At 33.4% G+C, this 20155-nt stretch overlaps 2 protein-coding genes and 1 long non-coding RNA gene across 8 annotated transcripts; all 3 read right to left on the bottom strand.

The window, feature by feature from the left end:
• Nucleotides 1-428: 428 nt before the first annotated feature.
• On the bottom strand, nt 429-9512 carry LOC128158955 (solute carrier family 46 member 3-like). 6 transcript variants are annotated; one of them, XM_052821945.1, is made up of 6 exons: nt 9350-9512; nt 8575-8751; nt 4997-6209; nt 4560-4643; nt 3996-4152; nt 429-3736 (listed from the first exon to the last, which is right to left on the bottom strand). In XM_052821945.1, the coding sequence occupies exons 2-6, from the start codon at nt 8584-8586 to the stop codon at nt 3640-3642; spliced, it is 1563 nt and encodes a 520-aa protein (XP_052677905.1). In that variant the 5' UTR covers nt 8587-8751; nt 9350-9512; the 3' UTR covers nt 429-3639. The 6 variants fall into 6 exon arrangements, with proteins under 6 accessions (XP_052677905.1, XP_052677907.1, XP_052677908.1 ...); XM_052821947.1 differs by having other exon boundaries at nt 8575-8740; XM_052821948.1 differs by having other exon boundaries at nt 8575-8697.
• A 1251-nt stretch (nt 9513-10763) lies between these two features.
• On the bottom strand, nt 10764-15480 carry LOC128158957 (UBX domain-containing protein 6-like). Its single transcript, XM_052821951.1, has 4 exons — nt 15143-15480; nt 14682-14911; nt 14191-14358; nt 10764-13586 (listed from the first exon to the last, which is right to left on the bottom strand). Exons 2-4 carry the CDS (start codon nt 14896-14898, stop codon nt 12652-12654), a joined length of 1320 nt encoding a protein of 439 aa, XP_052677911.1. The 5' UTR covers nt 14899-14911; nt 15143-15480; the 3' UTR covers nt 10764-12651.
• Nucleotides 15481-16855: 1375 nt separating this feature from the next.
• LOC128158960 (uncharacterized) lies at nt 16856-19436 on the bottom strand. Its single transcript, XR_008240075.1, has 3 exons — nt 19293-19436; nt 18008-18291; nt 16856-17287 (listed from the first exon to the last, which is right to left on the bottom strand). It is a non-coding gene; the product is annotated as an uncharacterized LOC128158960 (long non-coding RNA).
• Nucleotides 19437-20155: the final 719 nt, after the last annotated feature.

Below are 20155 nucleotides of genomic sequence, written 5' to 3'. Positions count from 1 at the left end.
AGCATTATTTGATACTATATCATATCACATAATACATCACAATATTGTAACATATGATATTATATTGTATAATATAGTATAATTTTGTATTGTATGATATTGTATCATATTTGATACACAATATTGTATCATATGATACAATATAATTTGATAAAACATTGTTTCATATCATATGATACAATATCCTCTGATACAGTACGATATTATATAATACAATATCATTTTATACAATATCATATCATATGATACAATATCATATTGTACAATATCATATTATATGATATCTTATAATATCATATAATACAATTTCATGTATTATATAACAATATATTATATAAACCAATATCATATTATACAATATTGTATCATACAATATGCTATAATTATAATATACAATATCGTATCATATGATACAATATCATATATTGCAATATAATATGAAACAATATCATTCGATAAAATAATATATTATACAATATCATATTCTACAATATTGTATAATAATATACAATACTATACATAACAATATCATAATACAATATCATATAATAATGTACAAAAAAATTGATACAATATCATATCATATCATATAACTTTTTACAATATAATGTATGATATTACATTGTATCATATAAAACAATAGTGTATCATATCATAGAATACTATATCATAGGAATCATGTTAAATCATTTAACAACAAACACATCTATCAAGCAGGTTTGAGTGAGGTAGGAGAATTTTTAGCATCCTTGATAATGGAGATCAGGCTCTGCATCTGAAGCTACCTCTGCAATTCATTTATATTATAGTTAAATCAATTATGCAAGCTATTATCTATAAAACATGTAACCTGTTCCAAAAAACTAAACCTCATCCAGCATCCGAAACCTATGGCTCAGATTCAGCATTCAAGCCTGTCAGATGCATCAGTATCATGAGATGCATCATCCCTGCAAGTTTGGTGATGTAAGGACCAGTAATAACTAAGATATAATCATCAGAGGGCACCTGCTCTAAAAACTTTAACCAGCTCTTAAAACCTTAACCTCATCCAGCATCCGAAACCTATGGCTCAGATTCAGCATTCATGCCTGTCAGGTGCATCAGTATCGTAAGACGCACCATCCTTGCAAGTTTGGTGAAGTTAGGACCAGAAATAACTAAGATATATTTTTTAGCATCCTTGATAATGGAGATCAGGCTCTGCATCTGAAGCTACCTCTGCCATTCATTTATATTATAGTTAGATCATATATGCAAGTTTGAAATAGTGCTATTACCTACATATATTAAACATGTGACCTGTTCCAAAAAAAACTAAACCTCATCCAGCATCCGAAACCTATGGCTCAGATTCAGCATTCAAGCCTGTCAGGTGCATCAGTATCATAAGACACACCATCCATGTAAGTTTGGTAAAGTTAGGACCAGTAATAACTAAGATATGATCATCAGAGGGCACCTGCTCTAAAAACTTTAACCAGCTCTTAAAACCTTAACCTCATCCAGCATCCGAAACCTATGGCTCAGATTCAGCACTCAAGCCTGTCAGGTGCATCAGTATCATAAGACGCACCATCTATGCAAGTTTGGTGAAGTTGGGACCAGTAGTAACTTAGAAATGGCTATCAAAGGGCACCTGCAACAAAAACTTTAACCTGCTCGAAAAACCTAACTTCATCTAGCATCCGAAACCTTCGGCTCAGATTCAGCATTCAAGCCTGTCAGGTGCAAAAGTATCATAAGACACACCATCCATGCAAGTTTGGTGAAGTAAGGACCAGTAGTAAGTAAGATATAATCATCAGAGGGCACCTGCTCCAAAAACTTTAACCAGCTCTAAAAACCTTAACCTCATCCAGCATCCGAAACCTATGGCTCAGATTCAGCATTCAAGCCTGTCAGGTGCATCAGTATCATAAGACACACCATCTATGCAAGTTTGGTGAAGTTTGGACCAGTAGTAACTTAGAAATGGCTATCAAAGGGCACCTGCAACAAAAACTTTAACCTGCTCCAAACACCTTAACCTCCTCCAGCATCTGAAATTCATGGCCCAGATTCAGCATCCAAGTCTCTCAAGTCCATTAGTAGGTCCAGATGCATCATTCATGCAAGTTTGGTGAAGATAGGACAAGTAATAAGTTAGATACAGGACCTGCAACAAAAACTTTAACCAGGTCCGGACGCCGACGCTGACGCCGACGCCGACGCCGAGGGTATAGCATAAGCTCCCCCCGACTTCGTCTCGGTGAGCTAAAAAACATGCAATGCCAAAAGAACACAAATAACATACCATTTTCATTGGTTACATTTTGTTAAAGCAATAAGAGCTGCAATTTTTAAGCTGAATTTTTTTTTCACAAAAATATTTTCTACTAAAATGGCAAAAAATATTATGGTTAAATTTTGTTGGCCTTATTATTGTGTAAAAAGCAGTTAAGAAGCAAAATTGAATTTTTGTTGTCTTGTACAAAAAAATTGAACTGCTATTTTAGAAGAGAAATCTTTCTTCTGACAAAAATTTATGATTTTTTTTTCAAATCTTATTTTTCATAAAAGTTTGAGTTACATACAGACAGGTTTTTGAAGCAAAATAAAATTCAAAAAAATACAACTCATATTGCTTTAAGTTCAAATCATTTGAATAGACTATTATTCATAAAAATATGCAAAACATTTCTAAATGTCTTTTATTCAGTACAGATCTCTATCTTAATAAGTTTGATTTGAGCATATTTTATAGTATAATAATATATAACATGTTCTAATGTACATTGTAAGGTCTTAAAACTCATTATGTCCTAAGTACCATAATCGTTTTAAAACTTAGAATAAAAAGACAGCTAACAAAAAAAAGTCAATTTCCCTCCTTTGAAAAATTTTCACTCGAATTACTGGTACGTGTAATTGCACATATTAACAAATACAGCATACATTGATACATACTGAACGTATGTGTAATTTTTCTGCTTATATAGTTTTTAGGTGATTTTTTAATATTCTTAAATCATAGAATCTTCAAATTCATATATGATTATAAACTGAACACATAAATAATTTAATTATATAATGTACATGTGGATTAAGCATAAGCATTAAGCATATTATGCTGATTATAAAAAGAGCATGTAAATACAGCTCAATACATAAAAAAACTGCAGATCAAACATACATCTTGGCAATGTTTGTTATTACATGTATTGTTTATTGCTTCTATAACAAATCTATTTCTTAAATCAAATCAAGGCGCCAATAAACAGAATATAAATTAATACAACAAGTCAAACAATTTCAATAAGGCAACGATTAAAATCACAATTTATCACCCTGCAAGCATGCACATTCTAAATGCATGGACACTTTAGAGTCACTATCACAAGAAAATGCTGTAAATATTTATTTCATCGTAGAATCAAAACAATTGATCCTGGTCTCCACTGAAATAGAGTTGCACTGATTATGTAGACAGAACTGAGAGTCTGACAACATAAGTCGCTTTATTTCTATAAGCCATATAAACAGAATGGACGATAACAATATAGACAGGCCTATACGTCAAATTGTTGTTTGTGATGTACACTACCCCAGAGGTCCATCCATGGTCTCCTGAACATGCATGGTCACTGTTTAATTAATTCAGTCTTTGTCAATCTCCTGGGGTGTGACGATGATTTCCTCCTCCTGGTACCGCATTGCTGAGGCCCCGCCCACCATCCCTGCCACCCATAGCACTCTAAAAAATATGGAAAAAAAGTTCGAGGTTTGTCATTACAAATGTATTAAAGCCCTTTAAGACTCCCCTTTTTTTTTGGGGGGGGGGGGGGGGGGGGTCCAAGGTTTGACATTAATTAAAATGTATTTAAGACTTTTAAGACTTCTTTTTTTTTTTTGGGGGGGGGGGGGGGGGTAACTTTTTTTAATTGGACATTGCAAAGGTTTATGCAGCACATGTATAAACAATTCATCTCAGATTTTGAAGAGCTATTTCTTACATTATTAAAATGACCGCCACACAGCTGATCCCAGCAAACATCAGGAACACAAAGCCCCTGAAGTAGGTCACCGTGGCACTATACACTGCGCTACTGACGGTGGTCCCCACGATGGTGATGAAGGAATCTATCATGCCCATCCCAGCAAACAGGGTCCCTAAAATATTAAAGATTCGGCACATTCAATTTAAAGACACTGTGTGTTTTCTCTGCTTATCATTTGTATCTCTACGTCTTTTTTTCTATGTAGAATTACAATAAATCATGTAGTTGACATATTTTACTTTGACAGCAAAAACAGTGAAATAATTTCTCTGCTACCTAGCCATGGTAAAAGCCATCAAAACATTTTCAACCACAGAGTTTTTTCCCCCCGTTTCTGATGTTATCCGTATCATTACATTAAATCAACTTTGCTTCGGGAAATAGTTGATGTTTAAGGGAACAATAAACTTGCTATCCATTATAATTGTCCTAATAACCAGTAGATATATGCATGTATATTTACTAATTGACCAGTCTCAAAAAAACTATCAATCTGGAGAAAAAATTCCTTAAGCTTGCCTTGTTTATCTGGTGGTGTCATTCTAGACATGATGCCTCTCATGATTGGTGCAACCATTGCTGATCCAAAGCTTACTATGGGAACTGTGGAAAGATGTTAAAATAATATTAATGGACTTGTTCATAAAATGTTTTTCAATCATCAAATTTAAAGATGTCATCATAAACTATGATAATTAAAATAATAAATATAAAAATATCTTTTATATCAGACTTTTAATCATTTATTTTGTCTAATGATTTCATAATGATTTTTTCTAAAAGATGGATGATAACTGAACATGAAATAACACATAAATTTTGTATGCATTAAATTCTACTTTCTTCTCTTCTATTCTCTTCTTCCTTCTTTATTTCAAATAAGTAATACTGCCAACTTGTGCTGATTAAGGAAATCTAGTTGTTTGTATGCTCTAAACTCTTTCGAAACAACTTACCAAGAAATAGCTCATAACTTTCTTCAGCAAAGGCCTCTAGAATAAAGGCCCCCATGTGAGATGTAGCTCCTATCAATGCAATGAATTCCACCGAGACGCAACACTGCAGAACTCGTATGAGCACCAGACCAATTACGTAAGACGATATGATGCGCAGTCCCATAAACCATCCAAGGAGAACTGAGTTCCAACAAAACGGTTTGTTGAGCTCATAGAGCGTTTCTACAGTAACTCGTCCGAGCACACCAAACTGAACACATAAGAAAATCAGCAAGGAACATACATATCTCCATCGAGTTCCTTTTCCGTTTTTATTGCTGGTGTAAAATTCCCAGACCCCTTTGAATTTGCTGCAGAAGTTCAATCTATTGGATCTAGATTTGCATTCAGAAGGTAGAGACTCTGGCAGGAAAATTCCCAATAATAAAAGCGCCGCAAATATGCACATTGTGGATATGAAAGTCGGTAAGAGGAATCCGAATTCCCTGATGAGATATCCTGAGGACAAGGAACCCAGAAGGCCCCCTAGCCCAGCAATGACTTCAATGATCACTAAAAGAAGAATTCTTTGGTCCCCTTTTTCAGTAATGTCCGCTACATATGAAAACAACACGGTGATCTGAGAATACAGTCCACCTGTCGAGCCCTCGAGGAGCAAGAAGAGGATAAACCAGGCCAAGTCCAGCTCAAAGTATATCCCGATTACAAACAACGTACTTCGAATTATGAATCCGGCGATGGGAATAAGGATGAAAGGTTTCCTCCCATATGTGTCACTAAGAGTGGACAGGAAAAAGCTGCCAAAAATTGGAGGAATATACAAGGCCAAGGAAGTGTAGACCATAAACTGCGAAGCTAGAACCTGGATTTTATTTTGTAAATTCTCCTCTGCTTCTGACGTAGCATTTGCACTGCTATTGCAGTAGGATTTCTGGGTATCTTGAGAGGTGTACGTGATGTTGGGTAGGTACTTCTTGTAGTAGAAATAGTAGACGTATTGATGAAGGACACCTAGTTGTAAAATGGTGAAAGCTACTATAATGAGGAATAATCCTGAGGCCAGCACAAAGCAGCGCCTCAGAAACAGTCTTCTTCCTCTTCTCTGGATGGTCTCCTTGTCCTCCGCTTGACATTCATGGTTCAAGTTACCCAGGAGCGGTGCAGTTTCTGCAGCATCGCTTTCTTCATTGTTCTCTGAACTGATGGCTTTTGTCTGAAATTAAGATTCCAGATTATAAATTAGGAACATATCATGCTAAGGGAAAAAATAATTGTCTTAAATTAATACTTTCTCTGGCCAACTATTTCTGTATCAATATATTTTAATACATAAACTTATGCTATAAAGTTTTGGAGATTTGAATTACTATCTCTTTGTTAATAAAGCAAAATATTAATGATGTATCTTTTTTTTAAGCTAAAATATGCTGCAATATATAGTTTAATTTTCAAGTTGTGAATATTGTTTTTGATAAGAAAAAGTGAGCAAGCTAGCTCACATATCCACCAATTCCCCTTCATTTGACAACACATATGTACTAATGTACAAATTAATAGTAAAAGATATTAAATACCGGTAGTCCCATCTACCGGTAGTTCGAGATAACGAAGTAAGACTGTATATCAAAACTTCCTGTAAACATGCACAAGTATACTTTTGATTTTAACAACAGCAAAATAAAGGAATTTTCTGGTGATATGCACATCTAAATATCTCTTATATACCTTAAAAGTTTTTCAAAATTCTTGGCAGCAGTTAAAGAAGACTTGTGCTATGACAAACTGCACGTAACTTTATATTCAATATACAGGTAAGCCGAAAGTCTTACTGCTAAAGATCCAAAATTCCAGGAAAAATAATGGAACAGGAATTTCCTGGTACTATGCACATCTACACATTGTACGAGGGTTGTTCGGAAATTATTGAGACAACTCGAATATTTTCTTTTCTGATTGACGAATTTTGGTGACAATTGGCATCGACACCGAAGAAACGCCAACAAATAATAAAACAAAGTAATATTTAAAGATTATTTAATATTTTGTTTACGATGGTAGATAAACAAATCGGGGGTCGGGGTACCCGGCGCAGCCATGAACTCGGAGATTTAACAGCTTAAACATCTACTTTATAAGTTTCTGTAGAATTACAGTTAATGATAAAAGAAATCAAATTAAATATGTTCATTTCTTAAATTCTTTGCGACTAACTTTTGATTTAAGTTTCACTGATGTTAGAGTTGAAATACGGATATGGTACACATATATTTACCAAACAATAGACATCTGACAACGACTTTACATTGAATTTTGACGTCAAGGCGGCGCATTGAAAACCGTCAAACTGGTGGAATCTCAGAAGAAGACCTTTTAAGGCCACGCAATTGCTTAAAAAACTATACGATGACAAGACAAGGTATAGAGCTTTAGCTCATCATATTTTTATTCACTGATTGTTTAACTAGAATTAGGTCAAAGGGATTAATTATCAAGTACTTTTGACACACTAACTGTTGTCAACAGTTCTAAAATATATAAAAAATGACTGCAGGAGACATTCACAGTAATTAGACTTTCGGGTAAAAATAACTCGATTTTTTCCCTAAAAAAAAACAAGAATGAGAGAAAATGTAAATGATGACATCTTGAAATGAAAACAAAAGATGAGAAATAAAGAATAATTCTTATTTCCGTTCATTTGTAAGGTGTTTAAAACACATAAGAAGCGTAAAAATGACGCTGCGAAAAGTTTGCAGTTGCGCCGGGTCACTGGACGAAGGCACGTTGGTCAGTTTACCAAGAATGATCTATTAATGCCATGGACAAGAAACTTTTCACATTGACAATCTCTATCCTGATTTACGTTTTGGTGAAATTTCAAGAGATTATCTTTTTTACTAAAAGAATAAGAGAAAATGTCTCAATAATTTCCGAACAACCCTCGTATTCTAATTCCTACAAAGCTTTGGGAAAAACATTGTATTCTAAATCCTACAAAGCTTTGGGAAAATCTGTACAGTGGTCTAAGAGGAGTTGCACTTACAAACTGTTCAGTACTACATTTTAAAAATGGCCAAAAGTCAAAGAGAAGGAGAATCATAATTCCAACAGGAGTGATGAACTGACAGACAGACAGACAGGTCATAAACATTATACATCCTGCAACAAGTTGCATGGGGTATAATATACTTCACAACTTCAAACAAACCTAGTTTTTACATCAATGGCCAATATTTAAACACATGCAGCTAGATTTTCTACTTTAATTACTCCAAACATTTTACATGGTGAAATCATACTGTAGATTTTAAATAAAATGTGAAGAATTAATATCGACGCATAATCGCAAGAAACACATCTCACAGATTATAAAGTCTCGCTTTTATTTTTCAAACAGATGTGAACCAAAGAAAACTCTGATAAAAATTTGGCATTCACAATTTTATATTTAATTGTGAGATTTGATGCAAAATTAATTTAAAGTGCATCGCTGATTCAAAAACTCGCATAAAATAATGAATATACAGTAACCATTGTGCTATTTTTTTTATCTGTATTTAAAATAGACATAAATGTACCTTAGATGTCATTTTGATCTGTCTCCAAGTTTCTCAGTCAAAACTTTCTTTTGACCAGTGTACTATATGTTGTTGGATCGATCCATCGTCTGTGAAAATTAAGGAATCACTACAGATTGGAGACTGACACAAAATATCACAGGATTAGTTCCAAATCGTCAGGTGCCTGTGATCATACTGAATTGAATTTTTTAGAGATTAATTAATTTTTTTATCTCCAAACTGCAAATTTTTCACTTATTTGATATATGTGCAGTTTATTTATCATTCTGTATCTTTCATATTTAAATAATTTACAGTAGATTTGAGTGACTTTTTCAAGGTGTGTTATTCCACCTTAATTTTCAGCCAAAAATTCACCTACCTGTGTGGGTTCTTATAATTAAGTGCATTATGTATATAAGAGTCTTGTGACTGGTCATAACTTTCAACATTTCGATGTTGATATTCATCGATAACAGTCACATGCTGCATGTTAATAAATTATTCGGAAATAAGTTCTAGATAAAGACCTTTAAAAGCATGCAACTTTACAGCACCTGTATAAAGTTGAAAAAATAGTACGTTAATTTTAAACTGTTGATATTTTTTCGCAGGTAAATATAAATCAATACAATAGGACCTGAAATCTTATTGGAAAAAAACTATTAAGTCCTAGAGTTAAAAAAAATAGAGAAAGAAACCTACAAATATGTGTTGGGGGGGGGGGGGGTCCGATTCGATCAATGAAAAATCTGAGTTCTTCTAAACAGCTGCAGCTGAAGAAATTTCTTACCTGTTGGACTGGTCGATGCAGTACTTTGCAAAACCATTTCCATGCTGGTTGTTGACTTCATCATCACATAATGTCAAGCGTGTTAACCTGAAGGAAACTTTGTCCGAAGAAAATTTTCGGAAGAAGTTTGAAAGGAAGTAGCATAAACAAAAAGGGACATCACTCTTCTTCACAGAATGTATCGGGGCGGATCTAGCATCTGGGACGATTTCATTCTATTTTTTTTATATCTAATTAAAATAAGACCTTTAATATCGCTCTTCTCGATCGTGAGCGATATTAACCATAAAGATGAAAGGTTTAATTAGATTGGAATATCATTATGACTTTAACGTTATATCAATCAGTGTAACTCTTTATTTCGTTCCTAATAAAATTAATATACTTTGTCATGGTTTTCTCCTCAACCAGAGAAAATTGTCGGGCAATGGATACACTATAGAGTAAAATAAATATGGATCACTTTTTTCATTCAAGTGCGTAGCACCGGGGAAGTGGGGGGATAACCCCTAGTCCCCCACCCTCCACTTTTTATGGGCAGCAATGATTTTTCAAAACAAATCATATACAAAAAAAAAGAATAAATATGAACATGGAGTTGGCCCTTGGTCCCCATTTTTTTATGTGAGCATGTAAATAAACAAATTGAAAATAAGGAAATAAACAGTGAAACTGAAGTTATAGGTATAACCCCCCCCCCCCCCCCCCCCCCCCCCTAACGCATTAGGATTTTTCTATCAGGATGTTTCGGATGTAGCCAAGCTATTTCCCGTTTTTTCTTTTTTCTTTTTTGCTTGTCAAAAAATTTGAGTTGAGGTTGGCCCACCCCCATCCCTCACTTTCATGCTACGTACTGTACATATGATGATTGATGTATGTGCCTTTCATTCTCTCCATACAGTTCATTGGTAAGCAAGAATATGGTTTGGAAATAAAATGTGTTTAAGTCCACACAAAATCACCTTCAAAAATTAAAAAAATTAAATTAAAAATTTTTAATAAACAATTTAAAAACAATTTTTTTTTTTTGTATTTGAAGTAGTTTTTAAAAGTGAAAGAAATGTGTCAATGAGGAGTACATGAGTATTTATTTAATAACTTGAATTGTGATATTGTTGAAAATTTACCTATCATATCGGTAGTTTTAAATTAAAAGTGCATATCTTTGTAAATGGTAATAAACATGTGTAATACATATAATCCCACCAAGTAGTTTCTTTGATTAAACCTGTCGTGAACAAAAATAGGTAATACCAGTAGCTAGAAATGGGCAGAAAGAGTCTACTATACCCCCCCCCCCCCTTTTTTTAAAAACCCTTTTGCACAGGGTACAATAAAAACAAAAACAAATAAGAACTTTTTTCAGAATCCATTTTATTGATAGAAAGTCAAATTGAAACCGGGCATTTAAGGAATTATACGCTTTTGAGAAAAAAAATATCAATAAATATTACTTAATTATTTACATATTAACAACCTCAGACTAGAGATTTTCAAAAATTCAAAAGAGAATCTAAACTGGAATATATATAGATGATTAGTGACTGGAATAAAATCCTAGTCCTCTAAGAAATCAATTAGCATTTGGTAAAAGGAAGAAAACAGGGAAATAGAAACTTTCATCAAAATACTTTGACCCAATTAAAATCTAGGTTCTCTCTCCTCACAAAATTAATTTAAATTAAATGATACCTCTCAAGTTACACAAAACATTTAACATGCAAGTAAATAAAAAAAAAGGGAAATTAGCAGAAATTATCTTGATTTAGATTAAAATCAGAAGAAATGAAAATTATCTCCCAACAGAATTTTAATTCAATAAATTGATGTCTTTAACATGTACAACTTACAGGCAGTAAAACAATACTCATGAACAAGTAAGTAAATATGAGTAACATTTTTAAACACGACAAGGCTAACCTGTAGTGTATGCCGGGAAAAAAGTACTGTAACAGAAGCAATTACAAATTATGCAGCAAACAATAACAAATGGCATTCATATACATATAAAAGTCTATTTAATATTAAAGGAAATTAGATATTGTCTCTTGACTTTTTAGATAGAATATTTTCTTTTTTTGTCCATCAATTTTGCTAGCTATTAGGGTGAATCATTCCAATACACGAGGAGAGGCCTACAAGCCTTATCTATAGCAAAGATGAAATTAATGTGCTATTTAATTAATAAAACAAGAAACATCACACCAGTACTATATGCTGGATTTTTAAAGATATTGTAAACACTTTAATTTGCGTGCGAGAAATTTTCATGAGGTTTGTGTGCGCCTTATTGTCACGAATATTTCTCGCTGCGGAACCAGTGTCCACTATATAGTTGTTACAACAAAGAGAGAAAAAATGTGGATATCGCTTGGTTGCGAAAATTAGTCTCTGTGAACCAGTTCATCTTGGGTAATTCATGAAATAAAGTCTTCCATTATAATACCGGTAGTTGGTTTTGCAGTATATGAAATTGTGTCTTGAAGTGAAATTTCATAATGAATGGGAAATGCTGGTAGTTTTCTTGTATATCATTTGTTACATGTATAAAATAGTATAATACATGTACAAATACAGTTTGTAACGTACTTTGAACAGTCAAAGTCATATGGAATCAATATTGACAAAGTTACATTCAGCCTATAGAGGGAGATGTCGGTGGGTTTACATTTTTTATCTTACCCCGTAATAAAAAATTTCCATTGCACACTTCAAAATCATCACTGTGAAATTAATCAACCCTCAAGAATATTTACCCTACCCAAATTAAAATATTATTTATCCCTCGATTGTTCCTCCCCTCCCCTCTGTTTTGCAAAAATCAGCATCCTTTTTCATAATTTCAAAGTGCCTTTTTTAATCACAGGGGTACTAACTTCTGAATATGTTTACTCAAAAACTTTAGAATACTATAGGATTTCACAACAATGTTAACTGAATAATTTTTTGTATGTTTTTCAACAAACAGCTTTACAAAAAATTCTTTCTCCCTCTCCCTATATTTAACTAGCATGCACAAAAGATGGGAATATTTATTTAAATTAGCTAGTTTACTTCATACTGCAAAAAAACCCCATTCTATCAGATTATCTGTTATCACATCAGAACTTTCATTAGCTTTATTACCTGTCATGAAATTTCTACTTTCTCTTTCTGTTTTTCTAGCATCAAGAATCATGCTTCCAAATCCACTTGTAAATTTATATGAAATGCAAAAAGTTAACACAGACTGAATATCATGAATCATGCTTGTAAACATGCTTGAATTTTTGAGGAATGCCAAAAATTAACATAGTAGATTTCTACAAGTTTTGAATCAATGCCATGACCTCCTGCTTCAATGAAGCCTGACTTCCTTTGTCACCCTGCTGGGCATTGACCTCCGCCATGACTTGTTGGTCCCAGGTGAAATTAACAACTGCAGCGGGGGCCAGGCCCAGCTCTGCAAACGTGAGGGAGTGATCCGTAATCTTTTGTCCACCTGCGGAGCTCAAATGAAACGGAATCCAGTCGTGTTCTAGATTCTCTCTCACAAATTCAACTAGGCAGGAAAATGGCTCATTTGCCTTGAAAGTTCCCTCAAGGAGCACATCTGGGAATCGCACCCTGATCAGGACGAAGCGGTACTTTGTCAGTTCTCTCCTCTCGTCCCTTTCTCGCATGGCCTTCGTGCGCAACATTCCCAGTTTTTCAGTAGCTTCTTGCCGCGCCTGTTGCTCTCTCTTTAGCTCAGCCGGAGAGACGTTGTAGAATTCGTCGGGAATGTTAAATCTTGATGCTGAAGGAGAAGGATGGTAAACTTTCAAATTTCTGTCCAGCTGGGGTTTAATGGGTTCCGCTGTGAGAAGAATCTCCTTAATGTTTTCCAAGCGAGCAGAGTCTTTCGCCACCTCCTCATCAATCACATAAAAATCTGTTTCTCCGTCCTCAAATGGCAGAGACGATATTTTGAATCCTACAGCCTGCAGGAATTCATCCGTTCCTTCCAGTTCCCTAACTCTCTCTGTAAAAGCCTTGTTGGATAGTCTTATCCTTCGGAACTTTTCTTCCCCTGGGTTACTGATGAGATTATCCAGATATTTGCTCAGAGTTTCAACACATACTTTCACTTTCTCTTTGTTCTTGTTGAGGGTTTGGATCATGAGGGCAGAAGCCATTTCTGGTTCTTCACCCAGCTGAGACAGTAGGAACTGATGGATATATGCATTCATTTCTTCTTTTGGCAAAATTGCAGGCCCTGAAACAAGAAAAATACATAATAAATATTTGAACATTTTTCCTTTTCAATCCATCACAAAATGCTGTTGTCAGACTTTTGTTTTAACTTTCTGGTGATTCTATGCTTCATATCAAGTACAAAATATGATTAAACATTATTGTCATTTGTTTCAATTATTTTTTTAGCATCCATACAGAGAAGTTTGACTCTTGACCTTTGACTATGTGACCTCAAAATCAATAGGTGTTACATTAAACTTAATGGATACTTGTGTACTAAGTTTGAAGTCTGACAGTCAAACAACGTAGCAAAGATTCAACAGATATATTGATATGATAACAATTAGTCTAGTACCGGTAATTTAACCATTCTTGTAATGATTTCAAACTCAGTATGGGTCATCAACTTCTCTTGGGGGTTTGTTAGTACATAGTTTGTTGTCTATCCAGTAAAGGATTCTTATCATATGAATCATGCAGACAACACTTGGTATACGACTGACCTACTGACAGGGACAAAACAGTATGCCTATTCCCTTTGCAGTTTATAATGCATAATTTGTCTCATTTGAATAAATTGGGTTGCCTTTTTTTATTTCATTTCTTCAAAACATCTTATATACCTATATTTGGACAGGTGTATAGTATGGTGGATAAAACGGGTGCTGCATCTTTGACAACTTCCTTGGGTTCCTCTCTGTATCGGTCCGCCAGCTTTTTGGCTTCTTCTGCGGCCCTTTTCTCCTCTTCCATCTCTCTCCTCATCCTGGCTTTTGTTACTGAGTTGGGATCTATCAGTAAATATAGGTACAGTACACACAAATACACTAATTTATTGATTTGGTTGGTTTGAACTTATTTTCATTGTATGAATAGAATAAAATGGGATCAGGTTTTATTTTATGCATGCATAGCTCCTACCTGGATATGCAGTCTCTATTCATTGCATGACTACGGTAATTTACATTATTATTTCGGCATAAAATTAAAAAATAATTGCTTTAAACATATGGCAAATTTATGACATATTTATGCCATATCTTTCTGTATCAAGATTTGTTTTTCCTATCAGATAGGTTAATTAAATGTACTTCAAAGTTTAAAGAATACTCACCTGACTTGTTCTGGGTTTTACTGGTTCGGATCAAGGCTGCCTCTGCTGCTCGGGCAGCTTCCTCGCTCAGACCTGACCTAGATGCCTGGACCGACTGGGGGCGCGATGAGGGTCCCCCTGCAGATTTGGTGTCATCAGTCAGTTTATGACCCTCCCCTGCTCGCTTAAACTTCACATCTAGTTTCCTCTTTTGGAAGAATTTCTTAATTGCTGACATGATTATTTTTCTTCTAAAAAAAAGTTTATCATATATGAATATAATTGTTAGAATTAACACTTTTTTTTAAAGAGACATTTTGTCGACAAGAAAAATAATCATGATTACCGATTGCAGAACATCTATTTATTCATTAAAGAACATAGATGCAATTTGCACCTTCTTTTACTCAGAGCTGTCTGCAGACCTGTCAAAAATAATCCACAGTTTTAACTTTATCCAAGATTTTCAATCAAATACTCACTACTGCGATTCAATTTCTCACAGATGTTCTGACCGTAATATTGCCAGGCTATCCCAATCAAAAACAGGTTGAAAAACAGCCAAAATATTAGAACGACCAACAATTTGCTTTGCACATCGTACTGCTCGTGACGTAGAAGGAGAAATGCATCAACAAGGAAATCTCAGATAACTTTGCCTACTCCAGAGATGTAATCTACAATCACCAAAGCCTCCTGGGTCGTCGCACTTGATAGAGATTCGCTGCTCATTGACAGATATTTATCTAAATATGTAAAATTTTATAAACCATTGATATATTGGCGTAGCGGTTACTTGCTACCTCGTACGAAAATTGGTTCTGGTTAATTAGATCGTACGTTGACAAATTCTATTTTACTTTGCTCCAAAATTAATGTTTTATTGCCTACGCATAAAATGCCACTCAACGGGTTTATGCAGAAAAACTACATTACCTGCTATATATTTTCATCTTTCTTTTAACAAATATGCATGAATAAATCGTAAAGAATAGGTAAATTGTTAGATAAAAGAAGCACTTCAAACAGCCAATTTAACCGTGTCGTCTCAAATGGGAATTTAATTGATTCTGACATCATTATGATTATTTCGTTCAGTCTGTGATTTCTCTTAGGTTTCTGAAAGATTGGTTCGATTTCAGCCTTGTCAGTATCTCGTTACGACTAACTTGATTTGATTTGAACATATTTTATTGTGTAATTACACAAGAGGATTGGAAACAAGTTCTTATAACTTACGTGTTCCTCTCCTCTCATTACGACTGGGTTATATTAAGTAATAGACTCATAATTGTATCTTAAGCGCTGTGAATTATATAATTACAGTCGTTTTTCTTAAGATTAGGAGAAAATATACTCGATAGATTTAAATATTTCAAATTAAATCACTTATAAAACAATTGATTTTTTTTTTAAATATTCCATGCATGTACTTAGATAATCAAAGTACTGAAAGTACTGATAGGCGGAAGCATGATTGCAAGTTGTCAATGTCATAGTGTTATTATAACTATTTTCTTTTAAAGAATTAGTTTGATAAGATAAAACACTATTCTAATATGTCAATTAAGGTATATACATGTAGTAAATGTGGAAATATTCTGTTACTGCACCAGATTAGTCTGGATCATGCCTTAAATAAAGATTCAATGAGAAGAGCAATTTAAACATCAAAACATTTGTTTTATGAAGTACATAAAAAGTCACATTCGTATAACAGTTGATACTTATATGCAAGCTGAAATTACAGGAATACATTTTCATTTATTATGCCGATTTATTAAAAATGTCCATTTTGATATCAAAATGATGAAAGATTATTATAGAATTAGAATTTAGTAAACTGAACTTCTGAAACTGTAGTATTTTATTCTTTACAATAATGTTTCACAAAAATGCAGAAGTTACATTTGTACATCACTTGATTACAGTATTTTACAGAAACAAGTAGTATGTGTGTCACTTTGCTTACCTGAGAAGCAATAGCCATTGAGAAATCAGCTTCATAGAATAATTCACAAAATATCTGGACAATGTGTTGTAAAAAAGGTATTCAATAAAGATATTTTGATGTTTTCTTAATATATTCTCCAGTTTAACAGTAACAGGATGATTTCAAAGTCATTTCATATGTGGAGAATTGCAGACCTCTAATTGATCCTCAGATTGCAGTTCATATATTTTGTTGACAAATGTTTAAAACTTAGAAAGAATGTATTTACTTACTATAACATATTTTACAAAGATCAAACATATATGCAAATGTTGAGAGTTACAATACAATGTAAAAGCCCAGTAAGTTATGGATAACTATATATTGATATTCAATAATGTACAAATTATGTGTCCTTTACAATTGCTCCATGTTGTACTGTCAAATCACAGGTCTCTAGTATTGAAGACATTTGAACTTTTTAGTTTTTATTTTAATACTAATCTTCAAGAGAACTTCCACCATTACAGAACATAGACTTTCAAAGAATCCCTTTATGCCTGCATGCCGTAAAGGTGTTTTTGGAAAGCGTGTTATCCTGGAGTGTGCCATTTGTGGTAACAACAATTTCAATTCACTAGTGTTGTCTTGCATCCATTATACCAATGAAAACTGTCTTTTTCAGCAGGATATTCTAAAATGTGTTGATGAAAAATGAATAATGGATATGTTATCAAGCAATATTTCATTACAATATACTTGACCCCCAATAAAGAAAACATGGATTTTAAAAAAAAATTAATCTATAAAATATTTTGAATTTATATGTGTTTTACCTTAAATAATTTATTTTCAACAGTATACATGTATTTTGCAAATAAAGAATGAGATATATAAGAAGATCACACAATATGAATTATCAATAATTGTAAGGTTATTTTGGTATATTAAATACAAGTAATGGAAAATATAGTGATTGAACTGTAAATGAAAGTTTAATTTTTTTTTCTCCAAAATTCTTCAGTTTTTAATTGCATTTAGTATAAGAATATTTACTATATTATTAAAGATATGACAACAAGATATATGTGAGTTAATGCTCACTAGTGATACCCCTGCTCTGATGTGTATACAAAAAAGCATAGTTAACATTACATGTAATGGGAAGTTGACATCAAATATTTTGAAAAATCAATCCTACCGAATGGCATACCTTAACAAAGACTGAGTTAAAATTTCAAGCATCTGCGATTGTTGCTGAGATATCTTTGACAAAATTTGTGTTATAGACAAACAGACACACAAGGGTAAAACAATATACCCCCTCTCCTTCCGAGCATGGGTATAATTAGTTCATTCTTAAACAAGAAAACCACAGGGAATATCGTATTTAAATTTAGTTGTATTTACTAACCTTGAAAATGGCATTAAGGCCATTAAGATGAGGATTCCAGCATATTTCAGATGCCCTGCTTCCATTTAGAAGTTGCAAACGTGCAATGTTTGTCCCTCTTTAAAAGTGCTGAACTGAGAAGCCAACACCGCATTTTTATAGCAACCGTCTTTTTCTTTGTTTTGCTTGAATTTAGCTGTGCACCCAAATTTAGCAACTCTCCCCTTCACCAGAGATGAAGAATGATGTTGAGCTCTCATTGTCTCCTCTTGTCAGTTAATGTTAATCAGTTTCTTGACATTCATCTGAAAGAACATATACATATAGAACAAATAGATATATGTTAGGTTATTATCTATAATCATTGTCAGGTATATAATTGAGTCTTTTTGGAATTGCAATTAATCATGAACGTGGTAGATCAAAGATATACTGGTATATAGTCCAAGTTCTCATGAATTGGAAATTTTAAAATTTAAAAACAAAAAATGCAGTCATCAAAATTATCATATAATAATGATGTAGAGAAATTTCCATAGGAAATTTTAGTCACTTTCATTATAGAGTAATGATAAGGTAATTCTGAGATATAAGTAAATACAGTGGGTAAAAGGATAAATCATATTAATTATTTTTAAATGTTCAATGAAATATCTTTGCAATTAATAGCCTATCTGGAATATTCATTATATCAACCAATGAATTGTATCTTGTATGATACTTAAAAGCTATATTTGAGATATTTTTAGAGAAAATTCATTTGCATTATTCATGAGTCATTTCTAAACCAAGCTGAATATTGTAATTTTTTGTAATCAAAATGAATAAACCCAATATCATACAGTGCTGTTCGTAACAAATTATAAAATCACCATATGAACATATAGATCTGCAAAGATGTCACAAAATATTAAAGGTTTAAAAAAGGAAATGTTATCTTCCTATATATGCGATTCCATTGTGCTAAATTTTAATCTTTAAAGATATCCTGTAGGCCTCGCCTTGTATAGTATTCATAACAAAAGACCGACATTTCAGAATTATCGATGAATGCCTAACACAAACAATATAAATTCTTTCATAAAATGTATTTACTTATCCGAGATTTCTCTGATTCTAACCCCCGCTTTTATATTGTGACATGTCTCCTCCGCACGTCACAATATACAAGCGGGGATTAGAGTCAGGGGAATTTCGGATTAAGAATGTACCAGCTCCTCGATCAAGATTATTGTAACATGAAAAACTAAAATGATGAGGCAGACGTTTATACAATGAGAAATAACACATTAATTACCTAACTTACCTTACGTATGTCGAAGATGGACAGTCACCAGTTTTTCTCAACGTGGGTTTGGTGACAATAATTTTACACTGCATAACGTAATGTAGTATTGTCTGAGATTACTACGCGAAACGTTGGTATGTTTACAAATAATTTATAGGCATTGTATCATTCTAATAATCTTTTTAAATAGATTTATACACACCCTTGTTTTTTTTGAAAAAGCATTCATTACCTGTTTCCCTATCAATTTTTCCTTCTGTACTCATAAACACGCAATTTCAAATTGAACTATTTTTTTCCATCGGAATTTCATCTACAGGCATCAGACTCCGTGCTTATCCTTTGTTTATGTCGCATACATCGCAAGAGTTATCGTTCGTTCCTGTACTATCAAAAACGTATATCTACCACTTGCTATCTTTGCTATAGGCATTTTCAATGGATAATTAAAAACGACGAAGTAAAAATTTAGATCTATTAACAGAAACGATGTTTAAACAGGGGTCGAACAGTATGGGGGGGGGGGGGGGTATAGAGTTGTGTGCCCTTAGTTTAAATAACATCCGATAGTTTACCATGAAAAGGGGCAGGAATTTGACCTATGACGTAGAAGGTCATGAAAGCAATTGCAATAGGCGCTTCCGCCTAAAAAGTGTTATGCTCTGATGTTTATGGGGATATTTTTTACGGGTTGCCAACTTGGTACATGAACTTGATCAACTCTATGATACAAAAGAATACGTAAATACAAGTACCAGCTGTGTACGTAATATATTTATGTTCCCAAGCTATGCCCAACGAACTTCTAAAATTAATACCTTTAATAATTAAGGTCTTCCGTTTTCAACGGAAGACCTTGTACTGATTCTGTTGGTAATTAG

The sequence above is a fragment of the Crassostrea angulata genome, chromosome 8, assembly GCF_025612915.1.
Source record: "Crassostrea angulata isolate pt1a10 chromosome 8, ASM2561291v2, whole genome shotgun sequence".
Lineage (NCBI taxonomy): Eukaryota > Metazoa > Mollusca > Bivalvia > Ostreida > Ostreidae > Magallana > Magallana angulata.
This window is presented reverse-complemented; position numbering and strand designations above follow the sequence as displayed.

What these genes read in the sequence shown, in the direction of transcription:
- LOC128158955 (XM_052821945.1), bottom strand. An exon ending in GACACCACCAGATAAACAAG is followed by an intron (nt 4,153 to 4,559) that starts GCAAGCTTAAGG and finishes TTAATATTTTAG; the next exon opens with GGACCCTGTTTGCTGGGATG. An exon ending in GTGGCGGTCATTTTAATAAT is followed by an intron (nt 3,737 to 3,995) that starts GTAAGAAATAGC and finishes CATATTTTTTAG; the next exon opens with AGTGCTATGGGTGGCAGGGA.
- LOC128158957 (XM_052821951.1), bottom strand. Translation starts at nt 14,898, where the DNA reads ATGTCAGCAATTAAGAAATTCTTCCAAAAGAGGAAACTAGATGTGAAG. An exon ending in TAAAACCCAGAACAAGTCAG is followed by an intron (nt 14,359 to 14,681) that starts GTGAGTATTCTT and finishes ATTTACTGATAG; the next exon opens with ATCCCAACTCAGTAACAAAA. An exon ending in ATACACCTGTCCAAATATAG is followed by an intron (nt 13,587 to 14,190) that starts GTATATAAGATG and finishes TTCTTGTTTCAG; the next exon opens with GGCCTGCAATTTTGCCAAAA.